General features: G+C 50.6%; 1 protein-coding gene across 1 annotated transcript in view; it reads left to right on the top strand.

Annotated features, from left to right (window-relative positions):
- Positions 1-8,206: 8,206 nt before the first annotated feature.
- The window catches only part of NCAN (neurocan), a 68,755-nt gene continuing 59,938 nt past the window's right edge, over positions 8,207-17,023 (top strand). The window contains exons 1-2 of the mRNA XM_056845136.1: positions 8,207-8,279; positions 15,843-16,244. Coding sequence (XP_056701114.1) covers positions 8,207-8,279; positions 15,843-16,244 — 475 coding nt within the window. The remainder of the gene's footprint in view (positions 8,280-15,842; positions 16,245-17,023) is intronic.

The following is a 17,023-nucleotide window of genomic DNA, read 5'->3' as shown; positions in this document are numbered from 1 at the left end:
ACATGCACCTCGACCCTCTCCCCCTTGGCCTTGCCAGAGCGGAACTGATGACTCAGGGCAGAAAAGCGAAGCCACACTACAGACATGCGCACTTGGATTCCAGGCTGACGCTCCCGCCCCACCCGAGCGCGGCTAAAAGTAAAAACAACATGGCTGTAGCGGCCTCAAGGGGGACCGCCCTCTTCTCCTCCGAGACCTGAACTGGCCGAGCCAGGGGAGCTTCCTCGGCCTCCCACACATCCTGTCGCATCATCCACCCGGCGCAGGTGCGACCGTGTCCAGGGCTGGCCCACCCGCCTCTCAGCTGGACAGCGGGGCTACAGCTGGGGTGCGGCGGCACGCCGCTGCGTCTCTGCAGCCTGGCTCCTTCTGGCTGTCGGTCGGCCAGTTCCTCACCTCTCTGCTTGGGATCTTCCCTGCCCTCGCGGACGGATCAGGGTTACAGGGCTTCTGGGTTAGTCCTGGACAGCCCGGGATGGGGGCTGTCCCAGGACAGTGGCTGCAGCCCCCCAGAAAACACTTCGCGGCCCCCTTGGGGGTCCCGACCCCCAGGTTGAGAACCACTGCTCTAGGAAGCCCACAAACAAGACGACTGCAGCAGCATCCTGCCTGTGTTCCTCTACAGCACCTAATATAATGTGCCTGCTCCTCTGATCCTGGAGAGAATAGGGATGCATCATGACTAGCATCCATTTTGACTAGTAGCCGTGGATAGCCCTCTCCTCCATGAACATGTCCACTCCCCTCTTGAAGCCTTCCAATTTGGCAGCCATCACCACATCCTGGGGCAGGGAGTTCCACATATGAACTATGTGTTGTGTGAAGAAATACTTCCTTTTATCTGTTTTGAATCTCTCAGCCTCCAGCTTCAGCAGATGCCCCCACGTTCTGGTATTGTGAAAGAGGGAGAAAACAGAAACCACGAGGAAACAGTTGGCGAGACGGGGGGGGGGGGAGGGAGCAGGCCCGGGGAAGTGACGCCTGAAGGGAAGACCCGCCCAGGGCAGGACAGGCTCAGGGCGGGCGGAAGACCCAGGGGAGGACAAAGACAAGCCCCCCCCCCGCCCTCTGGGTGATCCCTCCTGGCAGGGAGAGGAAGAGGTACGGGGGGGGGGGGACATTTGTAGCCTCGGGTAGAGGTGAAAGGGGGTGGAGCCCAGAGGGAGGGAGTATAAAGCAGCATGGGTGGAGGCCCAATGAGGAGGCTGGTGGATCACGCTCAACGCTTCCTGGGAGCGATCAAGCTGGCCAGCTCAGGGGAGGAAGGTTTCGTTCTCCTCCTCTGAGTGGTCTGAGGCCGAGGAAATCCTACCTGCAAGGGAGTTGGCCCGGACAGGCGGTGCCCCGACAGGGGAAGTCCCTCTCGAAGGTGCAGCGGCACCAGAGAGGACGCGACACAGTTATAAAGATCAGGCAGTAGGTAGTGTGCAAGACTGCCACCTGAGACATAAGAAAGGCCCTGCTGGATCAGACCCAGGCCCATCAAGTCCAGCAGTCTGTTCACACAGTGGCCAACCAGGGGCCTCTAGGAAGCCCCCAAACAAGACGGCTGCAGCAGCACCGTCCTGCCTGTGCTTCACAGCACCTAATATAATAGGCCTGCTCCTCTGATCCTGGAGATAACAGATATGCATCATGACTAGTATTCATTTTGACTAGTAGCCATGGATAGCCCTCTCCTCCATGAACATGTCCGCTCCCCTCTTGAAGCCTTCCAATTTGGCAGCCATCACCATATCCTGGGGCAGGGAGTTCCACATATGAATTATGTGTTGTGTGAAGAAATACTTCCTTTTATCTGTTTTGAATCTCTCAGCCTCCAGCTTCAGCAGATGACCCCGTGTTCTGGTATTACGAGACAGGCAGAAAAGCCTCTCCCTGTCCACTTTCTCCATTAAAAAAAAAAAAAAAGATAAAGGTCCCCTGTGCAAGCACCGGGTCATTCCTGACCCATGGGGTGACGTCACATCCCAACATTTACGAGGCAGGCTTTTTGTTTATGGGGTGGTTTGCCAGTGCCTTCCCCAGTCATCTTCCCTTTACCCCCAGCAAGCTAGGTAGTCTCTCCATACCATGCATAATTTTATAGGCCTCTATCATGTCTCCCCTTAACTGCCTTCTTTCCAGGCTAAACAGACCTAAGCGTTTTAACCGCTCCTCATAAGACAAACTGCAGAGACGTGGTCAGTTGGAGTAGACCATAATGATCTAGATGGACCAATGGTCTGATTCAGTATAAGGCAGATTCATGCACATGTGTTCATGTGAGCTTGGACATGGGAGGTTCTGTGTGCCGATGAAGGGCTATGGCCATTCCTCGAAGGACTATTCTGCCTTCATCCGAATGTGCACTAAAATAGTTACGAAGAAAAAGAGTTGGTTTTATATCCCAATTTTCTGTACCTTTAAGGAGTTTCAAACTGGCTTACAACCGCCTTCTCTTCCCCTTCCCACAACAGACAGCTTGTGAGGTAGAAGGGGCTGAGAGAGTTCAAAGAGAACTGTGGCTAGTCCAAGGTCACCCAGCAGTCTTGATGTGGAATGGGAAATCAACCTAGTTCACCAGATTAGAGTCCGCTGCTCATGTGGAGGAGTGGGGGATCAAACCTGGTTCTCCAGATTAGAATCCCCCGCTCCCATCTCTGTACACCTGAAGGAGTCCAGGTTTCTCCTTCTCGTCTCAACCTCTGGAGTTCCCATCCATGTGTGCGTCTTCCCTCTTCTCCCTGTGGCGATGCCTTCTCACTTCCCCATTAAACTGGCGGTGGGGGGGGGGACACCAACAATTTCTGCAGTTGTCAGATGGTTAAGTGTGCTGAAGGGGGGGGGGATAAGGCACTCAAGCTGACCAAGAAGCGGAGGGAGAGCTGAGAAATTATATTGCAAAAAAGAAAAGAAAACCCTCACCCACTCCAATTTGTAAGGCAAGCAGAGAGCCGAAATTGATTTGACCCTTAATCCACTCAAAAGCCTCGCTTTTAAGTAGCTGAAGAGCGGATCCTAATGTTTGGTGTTTAAATAAAATATGGGGTGTTTACTCACCCGTCTTGGCATCTCCCTCCGTGCTTCAGCTCATCTCTGAGTAAACAGGGCCGGCTGGCGTGCTTTGCCATGCGATCTGCTTGCTTGGTTTTTTCCAGACCGGGAGAGAACAGGAACTGTGGCATTGCTTCATCTGGCCTGGAGGGCCAGCGTGGTGTAGTGGTTTGGAGCAGTGGTTTGGAGCAGTGAAGTCTGATCTGGAGAACCGGGTTTGATTCCCCACTCCTCCACATGAGCGGCGGAGGCTAATCTGGTGAACTGAATTTGTTTCCCCACTCCTACGCATGAAGCCAGCTGGGTGACCTTGGGCTGGTCACAGCTCTCTCAGCCCCACCTACCTCACAGGGTGTCTGTTGTGGGGAAGGGAAGGTGATTGTAAGCCAGTTTGATTCTCCCTCAAATGGTAGAGAAATTCGGCATATAAAAACCAACTCTTCTTCTTCTTCCCCCACCCCATGTGCAAATGTGCTCACTAAACCCAACAAGGGCCAATCTGATATTTTCCCCAACATTCATGATCAGGGGGATCATTTCATAAGTCCTATTGGCATTGGCTTTCAGAAACGGCTCGTTGGTGTAATGTCTGGATGGAGAAGAACTGGGTTCAAATTCTCACTTGGCCATGAAACTCATTTGGGGAATTGGGAGCACTGAGCTCTCTCACACACACTTTCTCCCTCTCTCTCTCAACCTAACCCACCTTGAAGGGTTGTCGTAAGGATAAAATGGAGGCGGAGGCAGCCGCTTGCATGATAACATGCGTTTGCATGCAATTTTTTTGCCTAAAAGCAGGGTGCCAGCATGGTGTAGTAGTTAGGAGTGACAGACTCTCATCTGGTGAACCGGGTTGGTTTCCCCACTCCTCCACATGAGCGGAGGACTAGCCCAAGGTCACCTAGCAGGCTTCATGTTGAGGAGTGGGGAATCAAGCCCAGTTCTCCAGATGAGAGTCTGCCACTCCTAACTACTTATGCCACACTGGCTCCTTAGGTGGAAGGAAGGCTTTGAGTGTGTGTGTGGTGGGAGGTGGGGACAGGCATATGTCTAAAGGCAAATGATCTCCCGGAGAAAGAGAATTAGTCCTCTGCGGATCGCAGACAATTGTTCCTTCCTACCCCTTCAAGGGCCGATTGTGGCTGGAAAAACTCTGCTATCTCTGCACCAGACAGGGAGAAAGTCAAAATTTGCATCTCAATGAGGGATGCTCCAGCCACTCAAAGCATATGATAATATCAGGCATTATTATGCTTCCCGTGGGGAGTAGGGAGAAAGTTTGCCTTAAAAAAATATATATTTCGACCGGGCTTCTCTTCTTTAAGCAACCCCCCCTCCCCTATCAGACCTTGTTGACAGTCAAGAACAATCGATGTCAAACTTCTTCCCTCTGTCTATCAAAATCTCCCTTCTTCTTGTTCCCCGGTGGTTTTCTCCACTCTGGTCCCCCACCCCTTCGTTTCCCTCTGCAACATTTTGTATATAATGTGCTGTTTTTAGGCCTGAATTGGCATTCCTTAAAGATTAATAATGATAATAATGAAGAAGAAGAAGAGTTGGTTTTTATATGCCGACTTTCTCTACCACTTAAGGAAGAATCAAACCGGTTTACAATCCCCCTCCCTTACCCCTCCCCACAACAGTCACTCTGTGAGGTAGGTGGGGCTGAGAGAGTTCGGAGAGAACTGTGACTAGCTCAAGGTCACCCAGCTGGCTTCATGTGGAGGAGTGGGGAATCAAGATTAGAGTCCACTGCTCCTAACCACCACTCTTAACCACTACACCACACTGGCTCATCATCATCATTCCTTTCCCCTTCCCCCATGAAACTATTTTCTGTAGCGCTTTCTCCACACCCTTGTATCCTTCTCCACCCTTTGTATTTAATTTTAAAGTTAAAATTTAGAGTTAATGTACTTCAAGAAACTTGGATGTTAGATATTATATTGAAAAGTATTGTTGTGTAAGATGTAATAAAGCTAAAAAAAAGAACAAGCTAAACTGTCCATATCTTAAAAATAAATAAAAGAAGCAAACTACAGTTGATAGTTTCAGTTTTCTGATACCTGCCACTGCCACAAAAACAGAAGAAGAGCCCAGCTAGATCAGATCAGCAGTCAGCAGCCTGGAAACCTCTGAGAATCTCTCAAGCAAGGTGTCTAACAGTGCATTCCTGAGATGCACCGGCGGCCGTGCCAAAAGGCCTTAGGATGCCGGCAACGGCGAATGCCGGTACAAGTGCCCACACCGCCGGCTGCTGGAAGGCCGCACGCCGGCGTGAGTGGCTCCAGCGCCGGCGTGCAGGCCCAGCCACAGGTCCCTGGCCGCTGCTGTGGCAACGCTGGGCCCAGCCACTGCCGGAGCCTCCTGCCGGCATCCAGCCGCTGGCACAGGCCGCGGCGGCGAGCCGGGAGGCGTTCCTGGGGTGTTCCGGCGCTGGCTGTTTCGGTTCAGGAACTCCCCCCTTTTTTTGTGGTGGCATATCTCCCATGCAACCCTATGTGGGTTGCACGTTTTTTTTTTGCGCTGGGTAGAGTTTGCCTCCTAAGCCCCGCGCAGGCATTCCTCTCAGGAATACGCTGTAAACAACAGCCTTCCCTTGTTAATTATAGCTTTAGGCTATTCTAAGATACACTGCCTCTGAACATGGAGTTTTCCGGATAGCCCTCATGGCTACTAGCCAGTCAATTGATTCATTTCATTTATACCCTGCCTTTCTTTCCAAGGGGACTCCAAAGCGGTTTACATTTTTCTTCTCTCCTCCATTTTCTTCTCACAACAACCCTGTGAGGTAGGTGAGGCCGAGAGGGTGTGACCCACAGTCACTCAGCAAACATCTGCGGCTGGATGGGGATTCGAACCCACATCCTCATCTGACGCTCGAACCATGACATCACACTGGCATCGACGGACCTCTTCCGTGTCTTTCTCTAATCCCCCTTTAAAGCCATCTAAGCCAATAGCAATTCTCCATCTCTTGTGGTGGTGAATTTCATAAGTCTAAGGAAACAGGAAGAGCATTGCTTAGGGCTGCCAACCTCCAGGAAGTAGCTGGAGATCTCCTGCTATTACAACTGATCTCCAGCTGACAGAGATCAGTTCCCCTGGAGAAAATTGGTTTTTATATGCCGAATTTCTCTACCACATAAGGAAGAATCAAACCGGCTTACAATCTCCTTCCCTTCCCCTCCCCACAACAGGCACCCTGTGAGGTAGATGGGGCTGAGAGAGCTCCAAGAGAGCTGTGACTAGCCCAAGGTCACCCAGCTGGCTTTGTGTGTAGGAGTGGGGAGACCAACCCGGTTCACCAGATTAGTCTCCACCGCTCATGTGGAGGAATGAGGAATCAAGCCCAGTTTTCCAGATTAGAGTCCACCCCTCCTAACGACCGCTCTTAACCACTACACCATCTGAGGCCAACTCTGTTTGAATCCGACGACGTTGCCCAAATTCCTCTGATCCTGTGAAAATAATTCTGACATTCTCCACAAAGGTCTGGAGCCTAAATCGGAGGTAATCTAAAGGAAGGGCCGTAGCTCAGTGGTAGAGCATCTGCTTGGCATGCAGAAGGTCCCAGGTTCAATCCCTGGCATCTTCAATTAAAGGGACTAGGCAGGTAGGTGACGTGAAAGACCTCTGGCCATAATTAGACGAGGAATAGGGAATAAAACTGTGGCTCAGTGGTAAAGCCTGTGCTTGGCATGCAGGATGTCCCAGGTTCAATCCCCGGCATCTCCAGTTAAAGGGACCAGGCGAGTAGGGTGACGTCAAAGACCCCTGCCTGAGACCCTGGAGAGCCGCTGCTGGTCTGAGTGGACAATACTGACTTTGATGGACCGAGGGTCTGATTCAGTAGAAGGCAGCTTCATGTGAAGACAGCCCTCGGGATCGGCTGGCCTCTTGCCTCTCCGGAGTCAGCGGCCCATGCCTCCCTCCCGCCGAGATCTGGCTGTTTTGAAAGCCCCTCAAAGAGAGCCGCCAGGTGCCCACCTGCTGGGCCCGCGCCAGCGCTTGGGGTTTCTGAGTGCCAGCCGGGCCAGGCTTTCAAGTCGCTGTCTGCCAGCAGGTGACAGCGCCATCTGATTTGAAGAGACGCCGCAGGGCTTTGAAGAGGAAATCTGCGGCTGGAGAGAGAACCTCGGATTCACATGAAAGGCTTTTTAGTTTTCAAAAAAAATCCTCTCCAGAGCAGAAACAATCCTGATGCCAAAAGTTGAATGATACTCTTGTCTGGTTTTGGGACTTTGGGTTTAAATTATTATGGGGCATTTTTATTGGAGCGAGCGTGGTGTACTGGTTAGGTGCGGCGGACTCAGATCTGGAGAACCGGGTTTGGTTCCCCACTCCTCCACATGAGTGGCGGATGCTAATCTGGTGAACCAGTTGGTTTTCCCACTCCTAAGCATGAAGCCTGCTGGGTGACCTTGGGCTAGTCACAGTTCTCTCCGAGCTCTCTCAGCCCCACCTGCCTCACAGGGCGTCTGCTGTGGAGAGAGGAAGGGTAGGCAATTGTAAGCCGGTTTGAGTCTCCTTAAAACGTAGAGAACGTCGACATATAAAAAAACAACTCTTCTTCTTCTCCTCGTTTCAGTTATGTGTTTTATGTTTTAATTAATTTAATAGTGTACTTTTTACTGTCTCCAGCCTGGGGTCCTAGAGTTGCCATGCTCCAGGTGGTGGTTGGACATCTTCCAGAATTACAATTGATTTCCAGATGACAGAGATCAGTTCATCTGGAGAAAATGGCTGCTTTAGCAATTGGACTCTATGGCATGGAGGTCCCTCCCCTCCCCAAACCCTGCCCTCCTCAGGCTCCACCCCAAAAACTTCCCACCGGTTGCAAAGAGGAACCTGGCAGCCCTATTTGTAGGAGTGGGGAATCAAACGCGGTTCTCCAGATTAGAGTCCACCAGTCTCAACCACCCCACCACGCTGGCCCTGTTGGCCTGGAGAAAATGGCCGCTTGGGAGGGTGGACTCTAGGGCGTTGTACGCTGCTGAAGCCCCTCCCCAAACTCCCCCCTCTCGAGGCTACCACCCCCAAGATCTCCGGTATTTCCCCACGCAGTGCTGACAGCCCTAGTAGGACACTAGCAGCAATGGAGCGAGTAAAGCATTTCTGCTGTCAGAACAATTGTTTTCTTTTCCTTTTTTGAAAATCCAGATCGAGGATGGCCCAGGTCATGGGGGATGTAGGCCGATGGATCCTGCTAGGATGTCTCCTCCTGCCCGCCTCCGTTCTGGGTAAGTGATGAGGCTACTTGGAGACCTTTAGCGGTGGAACTCATTGCCACAAGGCGCATGCCAGCCTCTAGTTTTATTTGTTTGTTTGTTTGTTTCCTCACATTTATATCCCACCCTCATTCATGGCATATAGAGCCCCGTGGCACAGAGTGGTAAGCTGCAGGACTGCAGTCCAAGCTCTGCTCGCGACCTGAGTTCGATCCCGACGGAAGTCGGTTTCAGGTAGCCGGCTCAAGGTCGACTCCGCCTTCCATCCTTCCGAGGTCGGTCAAATGAGGACCCAGCTTGCTGGGGGTAAAGGGAAGATGTCTGGGGAAGGCACTGGCAAACCACCCCGTAAACAAAGTCTGCCTAGGAAACGTCGGGATGTGACGTCACCCCATGGGTCAGGAATGACCCGGGGCTTGCACAGGGGACCTTGACCTTTACGTTCATGGCAAGCCAGTCTCAGAGCGGGGTCACAACATTCAATATAAAACATAGATTAAAACACGTAATAATAGGCCAATGGATGAACGAAAATGTATATGCCACCAAGACGGATTAGAAACCACTGAACACGTCCTTTTTGAGTGCACGTTATACAGTCGCATATGCTCAGGCCCTCCGATCCCCTTGTTAGTGGATTGTCCCAGACCTCTCAGAAAACATCATCTAGAGCTGCTTTTGTCAGATTCAACACCAGATTTATCAGTTAGTATGGCTAATTTTGCCTGGCAGGCAACTAAAATAAGACAAAACGCACTTAAGGCTCTGGAATAACCAATCTGTGATTAGAATCTCTATTGTTTTATGCAGATCTTTGAGGGTTTTATCCCTTTACACCAGTTTTTAATCTCCACAACATTTTTACCTTTTGTATTATCGGTCCATAGCTATTTATGTATGTGTTCAATTTCAATTTTTTAGGACATTTGATGGTCTATGGCTGCAAATAAAGTCTGTTCTGATTAAAACAAATTTAAAAATCATACTTTCCAGCTATAAATAAAACAAGACGCCACCAGTAAAAAAAAATTTTTTTTTAATAGAGCCGCTGAAGAAGCTAGGCCAGGCAGTACCCCCAACCTAAGTTGAGGGGGGGAGGGCGATGGGGAAGCCAGCAATGATGGTATTGGGGGAAAACCTGCGGCTGCCCTCATTCATAAGCTTGGCGGAACAGCTCTGTTTTACAGGCCCTGCGGGTTAGCCCTAGAAAGAGAATCCTATCCCTCTCCGTTAGCCATGATGGCTAAACAGAACCCCTACACTCAGAGGCAGCGTACCTGTGGAATATCAGATCCTGAACCCGTCTTTTGCCAGAGCTGTGCCTCCGCAAACAGCAAAATGGGGCTTAGAGATTTTGGTCGAGAACTGTGACTAGCCCAAGGTCACCCAGCTGGCTTCATGTGGCGGAGCGGGAAATCAAGCCCGGCCCTCCAGATGAGAGTCCACCGCTCGAGTGGAGGAGCCGGGAATCAAGCCTAGTTCTCCAGATTAGAGTCCGCCGCTCTGAACCACTACACCATGCTGGCTCTTTTTAAATATTGATTTGTGTGTTCTTGTGTTGACTTAATGGTGTATAATATTGTTAGCCGCTCTGAGCTCAACTTTTGTTGGGAAGGAGCAGGAGAAAAACCGAATAAGTAAAGAAAGAAAGAAATAAGCAAATAAATAAATAAGTGTCCGCCTCAGGCTGCCAGCCATGGGTGGCTCATTAACTATGGATGGTAACAGGAATCTGGGCATGAATAAAGGATGAAGGCAAGGCCGGCTGGAGGCAGCATCTGCCTGGCATCATCTGTCCAGCCGCGCATCACCTAGGGCACATTTTCCCTTCAGATATCCAATGCCCAGAGAACTCTGATGTCCAGGACCAAAATGTGGATCCCTTCCCCACTTTTTTAGTCCTAAGGCTGCAGGTAGCCACAGTGGTGCAAACACCAACAGCTGAGTACTGACCACAACCACACAGAAAATGGGAGCAAGCTGTTGAGCGTTCCAGCCAGCGTGGTGTAGTGGTTAAGAGCAGTGGTTTTGAGCGGGGGACTCTGATCTGGAGAACCAGGTTTGATTCCCCACTCCTCCACATGAGCAGCAGACTCTAATCTGGTCAACTGGGTTGGCTTCCCTACTCCTCCACATGAAGCCAGCTGGGTGGCCTTGGGCTAGTCACACTCTCTCAGACCCACCTACCTCACAGGGTGTCTGTGGTGGGGAGGGGAAGGGAAGGCGATTGTAAGTGGCAGAGAAAGTTGGCATATAAAAACCAACTCTTCTTCTTACTTGGGCTGGATATTTTAAAAGAACACGGACACTGGGGGAAGATTTTGGGGTGTATCAACGGAGGTATAACATCCAAATCGCAAGATGTCATGATTCCGCTGCACACTGCATTGGCCAGGCCGCACCTGGAGTATTGTGTGCAGTTCTGGAGGCCCCACTTCAAAAAGGATGTGGGCAGAACGGAGTGGGTGCAGAGGAGAGCGACGAGGACAATCAGGGGCCTGGAGACCAAGCCCTAAGAGAAAAGGCTGAGGGGAGTTGGGAATGTTTAGTCTGGAGGAGAGGAGGTTGAGGGGGGACAGGATCGCTCTCTTGAAGTATTTGAAGGGCTGTCACTCAGAGGAGGGCAGGGAGCTGTTCCTGTTGGCAGCAGAGGACAGGACTCGCAATAAGGGGTTTAAATTACAGGCGGAAAGGTACCGGCTGGGTATTAGGACTATTTTCTTACAGTAAGAGTTGTTCAGCAGTGGAATCGGCTGCCTAGAGTAGTGGTGAGCTCCCCCTCACTGGCAGTCTTTAAGCAGTGGCTGGACAAACACATGTCAGGGATGGTCTAGGCTGATCCTGCATTGAGCAGGGGGTTGGACTAGATGGCCTCTATGGACCCTTCTAGCTCTGTGATTTTATGATTCTATGATTTTCCAGCTCTGTGATTTTATGATTCTGGGCCGTGGCTCAGTGTTAGAGCATCTGCCTGGCATGCAGAAGGTCCCAGGTTCAATCCCTGTCATCTCCAGTTAAGGGACTCAACAAGGAGGTGATGTGACCTCAGCCTGAGACCCCGGAGAGCCGCTGCCGGTCTGAGTAGACAATACTGACTTTGATGGACCGATGGTCAGATTCAGTGTAAGGCAGCTTCATGTGTTCATGTGTTTCACGTCTCACTCTGACCTGTGGCACGCTGCTGTGACTTCCCCTTGAGTGGGTAGAGAAGGGAAGGACAAGCAACGACAAGCAGGTACCCAGAGGGAAACTGAGGCAGAGAGAGAGAGAAAAAATAAAAAGGAGTTGCTGATCAAAACAACTGAGAGGGCTCTAAGGCAATCATGCCTGGTTTGCTGATCCTTTGCATAGCTCTGTTTGATGCAAAATATTCTCCTGAAGAAAAGTTTCCTAGTCCAAAAGCCATTGGACGTTGACCAGTACTCTTCTACTCTGTAAAGCACCATTTCTTAGGGATATAATAGTGATGATGATGATAATAATGGCAATAGTTGCTAGGTTTGGTGCATTTTTGTGCCCCTTCGAGAACAACATTTACACAATGCATTATTTACATTCTGGAACTCTCGGCTGCAGGATGTGGTGATGGCTGCCAACTTGGAAGGCTTTAAGAGGGGAGTGGACATGTTCATGGAGGGGAAAAGTATTCATGGCTACTAGTCAAAATGGATACTAGTCATGATGCATACCTACTCTCTCCAGGATCAGAGGAGTAGGCCTGTTATACTAAGTGCTGTGGAACACAGGCAGGACAATGCTGCTGCTGTCATCTTGTTTGTGGGCTTCCTGGAGGCACCTGGTTGGCCGCTGTGTGAACAGACTGCTGGACTTGATGGACCTTGGTCTGATCCAACATGGCCTTTCTTATGTTCTTAATGTTTCCCCCAACAGCTACTGCCTACTTTCTCGCCAGTGCATGCTCTCTCATGTAGACATGCCTCCTGGTACATTGGTCAAATCAGTTCCATGCCTTCCCTATCTTCATATCTATCTGCAGTCTGATTTGGCTCAACTTGCCCATCAAATTACTTGGGGCCCGACTTGGACTACAAGAAACAGGAGACAAAAATCACAGGAGAGAATAGGACTGTCGGCTGTCATTAGCCACAATAGCTTGATGGAGCCTCTGTGTTCAGAGACAGCGTACCTGTGAATGCCAGCAGGCCTTTCCTACAAGCATCTGTTTGGCCACCAGTTTAAGCCATGTTAGAAACCACTGTTACAATTCCCTGACCTGGATGGCCCAGACTAGCCTGATCTTGTCAGATCTCAGAAGCTCAGCAGGATCAACCCTGGTTAATACTTGGGTGGGAGGACACCAAGGTAGTCCAGAGTTGCTACGCAGAGGCAGACAATCTTGGAATCTACACAGGGTTGGCTCCAGTTAGTACTTAAATGGGAGGCCACCAAGGTAGTCCAGGGTTGCTATGCAGAGGCAGGCAATCTTGGAAGCTACGCAGGGTTGGCTCCAGTTAGTACTTAGATGGGAGACCATCAAGGTAGTCTAGGGTTGCTACGCAGAAGCTGGCAATCTTGGAAGCTACGCAGGGTTGGCTCCAGTTAGTACTTAGATGGGAGGCCACTAAGTGTGCAAAATCACTACGCAGAGGCAGGCAATTTTGGAAGCTATGCAGGGCTTGCCCCAGGAAGTACTCGGATGGGAGACCACCAAGGTAGTCCAGGGTTGCTATGCAGAGGCAGGCAATGGCAAACCCCCCTCTGAATGCCTCTTGCCATGAATAACCACAGCCATAAATCAGCTGTCATTTGATGGCACTTTCCTCCTCCATAAAACCAGATGCTGGTGTAGTAGACGAACATTTGATTTGATCCTGCTGGGCTCTTCTGATGTTCTTGTGAGGGTTTTTTTTTTTTTTTAAGTAATGGCTGTTTTCCACTTTCTAGCCTGCAAGGAGGCCATTCCAATCTCTCAAGTGTTCTTAGCACCTCAGTAAAAAAGAGGAAAAGCCATTATTTACCGTTCCCTCCAGCCCCCATAGCCCCAGTGCCTGTTTCTCTCCGTGATCCTTTTATCTCTCTCATAATTCCCTTTCCCAATCAGACCCGCTGTGCTCTCTCCCTCCTCCTCCTCCTCCTCCTCCTCCTCCTCTCTTCCCGCCAGGCCTGCAGCCCGAAGCAGCTCCATACGAACTGTTTACGGTCAGGATAACGGCTCTTTACGGCTTTGCATAATTAGTTGTATCGATGAAGCTTTCCCTTCCTTTGGTGGGTAAGGAAACGGCTTTTTAAAAAATGTACAAGAAGGATTATTTTGCCCTTCTTAAAATGCAACCCCTTTTCCTCGGCTGAAACTAGGGTTGCCAGCCTCCAGGTAGTAGCTGGAGATGTCCTGCTATTACAACTGATCTCCAGCTGATAGAGATCCGTTCCCCTGGAGAAAATGGCCGCTTTGGCAATTGGACTCTATAACATTGGAGTCCCTCCCCTCCCCAAACCCCGCCCTCCTCAGGCTCCGCCCCAAAAACCTTCCCGCCGGTGGCGAAGAGGGACCTGGCGACTCTAGTTATCTCCCAGGCACTATTTCCCTGATTGAAACTGTCTGGTCAGCTGCTTGAAGCCCCAGGAGGGAGAAAAAGAACCCCCAATAGGGATACTTCTTTTTTAATGGGAAAAACTGCTGGAGAGGGAGTAAATCTCCCTTCCCCAGAATGGTGCCCTCGATCCAAATCAAATTCCCCTCCAAGGTTGGCTTGTGGGTGCTCAGCAACCCAGTCTCGTATGAGGTTTGACCCATAGAAGTAGGGTTTTCAGCTCCGGGTTGGGAAATACCTGGAGATTTGGCCGGGGGGGGGGGAGCCTGAGGAGGGCTGGGTTTGGGGAGGGGAGGGACTTCAATGCCATAGAAGCCAATTGCCAAAGCGGCCATTTTCTCTGTGGGAACTGACCTCTATCGGCTGGAGATCAGTTGTAATAGCGGAAGATCTCCGGCCACCACCTAGAGGTTATTCAAAAAAGACACCACTGTGTATGTACAGAATGTAAGGAAGCAAACACAGGAGCGAAAATGTATCACAAAGTGCAAAATTTTATATTATACAAGCGACACAACATGGAAAACAAAATCAATGACAGTACAACTATACATCTATCCTAATAGCTATAAATAGCCTGGTAAGTAACACAGGTTACTAACACCGTCCATGTGTTATAAAAGTCCAATCCTAGTACAAAAGCCTGTAAGAATTCATATTGATGTATGTCTTCTTATTTTCAGATGTCCTTCAGCCAGGTACAAGAGAAAATGCAGGTTCCAAATGGTGTGCAGCTTGTATAATATAACATTTTGCACTTTGTGATACATTTTCGCTCTTGTGTTTGCTTCCTTACCACCTGGAGGTTGGCAACCCGACATAGAAGAGTTCCCAGCCCGGAGCTTGCCACACAGATGCCAGGGTCTGTTCGTCACCTTTAAATGAACAGCCGATGTCTGGCGATGCCATGGCATTGATCTCAGGGCTCTGCTTTCCTTTGCCCCCCCCCCCCCCCGCATTGTCTAATTGGCTCCAGCTGGCTGTAGCCAAAAATCAATCTGGAAAATGAGCAGGGAAACCTCTGTGCACACGTTGCTGATTGATTCCGCCGTAGTAGAGGCCGCGATGATGGTGGCTCGCTTTGCCCTGGAAATCTTGGCTGGGAAGATCCGGTTCACATAGGGTTGTATGGTGAGACCACACTTGCAATACTGTGTACAGTTCTGGTCGCCACACCTCAAAAAGGATAGTGCCGAGCTTGAGAAGGTGCAGGAAAGAGCAACCAAAACGATCAGGGGGCTGGAGCAACAGCCCTATGAGGAGCGGTTAAAATGCTCAGGGTTGTTTAGCTTGGAAAGAAGGTGGCTAAGGGGAGACATGATAGAGGTCTATGCAATTATGCCTGGTTTGGAGAGAGTGGACAGGGAGAAGCTTTTCTCCCTCGTAATACTAGAACGCGGGGTCATCTGTTGAAGCTGGAGGGTGACAGATTCAAAACAGATAAAAGTATTTTTTCACGCAACACAGAGTTAAATTGTGGAACTCCCTGCCCCAGAATGTGGTGATGGCTACCAACTTGGAAGACGTTAAGAGGGGAGTGGGCATGTTCATGGAGGAGAGGGGTATTGATGGCTATTAGTTAAAATGGATACTAGTCATGATGTTGCATACGTATTCTCTCCAGGATCAGAGGAGCAGGCCCATTATATTAGGTGCTGTGGTACACAGACAGGATGGTGCAGCTGCAGTCATCTTGCTTGTGGGCTTCCTAGAGTCCCTGGTTGGCCGCTGTGTGAACAGACTGCTGGACTTGATGGGCCTGGGTCTGATCCAGCAGGGCTTTTCTTACGTTCTTATGTAAGCTTCAGGTGGCACCTACAGATAGGGTTGCCAACCTCCAGGTACTAGCGTTGGCAATTGGACTCTATGGCATTGAAGTCCCTCCCCTCTCCAAACCCCGCCCTCCTCAGGCTCAACCCCAAAAACCTCCAGGTATTTCCCAACCTGGAGTGGGAAACCTTAATGACCCTGGTGGTCCCTTCCAATTCTTTGATTTTGTGATTGTATGATCTCTTGCCCACAGGCTCCCAGGAGACCGGGAAGGTGATCCAAATCAACAAGGTCCACCACCAGCCCCTCCGGGTGGGCCTGGCTGAGCCAGTAGCCCTCCCCTGCCTCTTCCTGCTGCAGCCATCCACCTCCCTGGGCCCGAGCGAGCCGTCTGACCCGCCGCGCATCAAGTGGAGCAAGGTGCAATCGGCGACGGGGCAGCCAGAGGACATCTCGGTGCTGGTGGCCAAGGACAATGTGGTGAAGATCTCCAAGGGGTACGAAGGGAGGGTCTCCCTGCCGAGCTACCCCCACCGCCGCTACAATGCCACGCTGCTGCTTTGGGCTGCCCGGGCCAGCGACGCCGGCCTCTACCGTTGCGAAATCGTGGCCGGGATACACGACGAGCAAGATCTGGTACCCCTAGAAGTGACAGGTGAGGGGCTATCTCCTGCCATGAGTTTCTAGAGTTGGAGGAGTGTGTGGTGGGGAAAGAACAGGGAGTGAGACACCTTTCCCTCCCCCTTTCCAAACACACACACACACGCACACACACACACACACAGAGAGAGAATAATTAACCTGAGGAACTGAATGCCACAGTATATTCTGAAGGAGCACTGGTGTCAAGGAGGTCCGGCCTGCCCTCCAGCAAACCGGTTCCTCCTTGGGTCAAAAGTTGCCAAACTCCCCACTGGGCTTCAGGACTCCCCCCAAAGCCCAATGCGGGTAGACTCCGCTACCTTGTCAAGGAGACTCGGTCTGCTCTCCAGCAGGCCGATTCCTCTGTAGTTCAAAGTCGCCAAATGTTTTCCTAAGGAAACCCAAATCCCTTACTGAGCCCCAGGACTCCTCCTTTAAGCGCAGTACAGGTATATTGCCACCAGCTCTCAATTCCAAAGGGCTGGCTTTCCCAGGGATGAGCTGAGAGCTACTCTTTCCCAGCCAGTTTCCCAAAAGTCAAAAACAAGCAAAAACCGTCCCTGCAGAGTAGAGCTTCTGCCAGGGGAGGCTTATTGCCACAAAACACTAGGGTAGGTGGTTTCTCACACACACACACACTCAAGCACTTGGATTTAGCCCTGAGACCCAAAAAAGGCTTCTCAGACTTCAATATAAAGTCTATAAGTTTATTTAATAAAATGTGCTCGTTACAGAAAGGAAATTGTTTGTGAGGCAGATAGCATAAAAACAAGAAATCTTAGCAATCTCTAA

This window comes from Euleptes europaea, chromosome 2, assembly GCF_029931775.1.
Source record: "Euleptes europaea isolate rEulEur1 chromosome 2, rEulEur1.hap1, whole genome shotgun sequence".
In the NCBI taxonomy this organism is placed as follows: domain Eukaryota; kingdom Metazoa; phylum Chordata; class Lepidosauria; order Squamata; family Sphaerodactylidae; genus Euleptes; species Euleptes europaea.
This window is presented reverse-complemented; position numbering and strand designations above follow the sequence as displayed.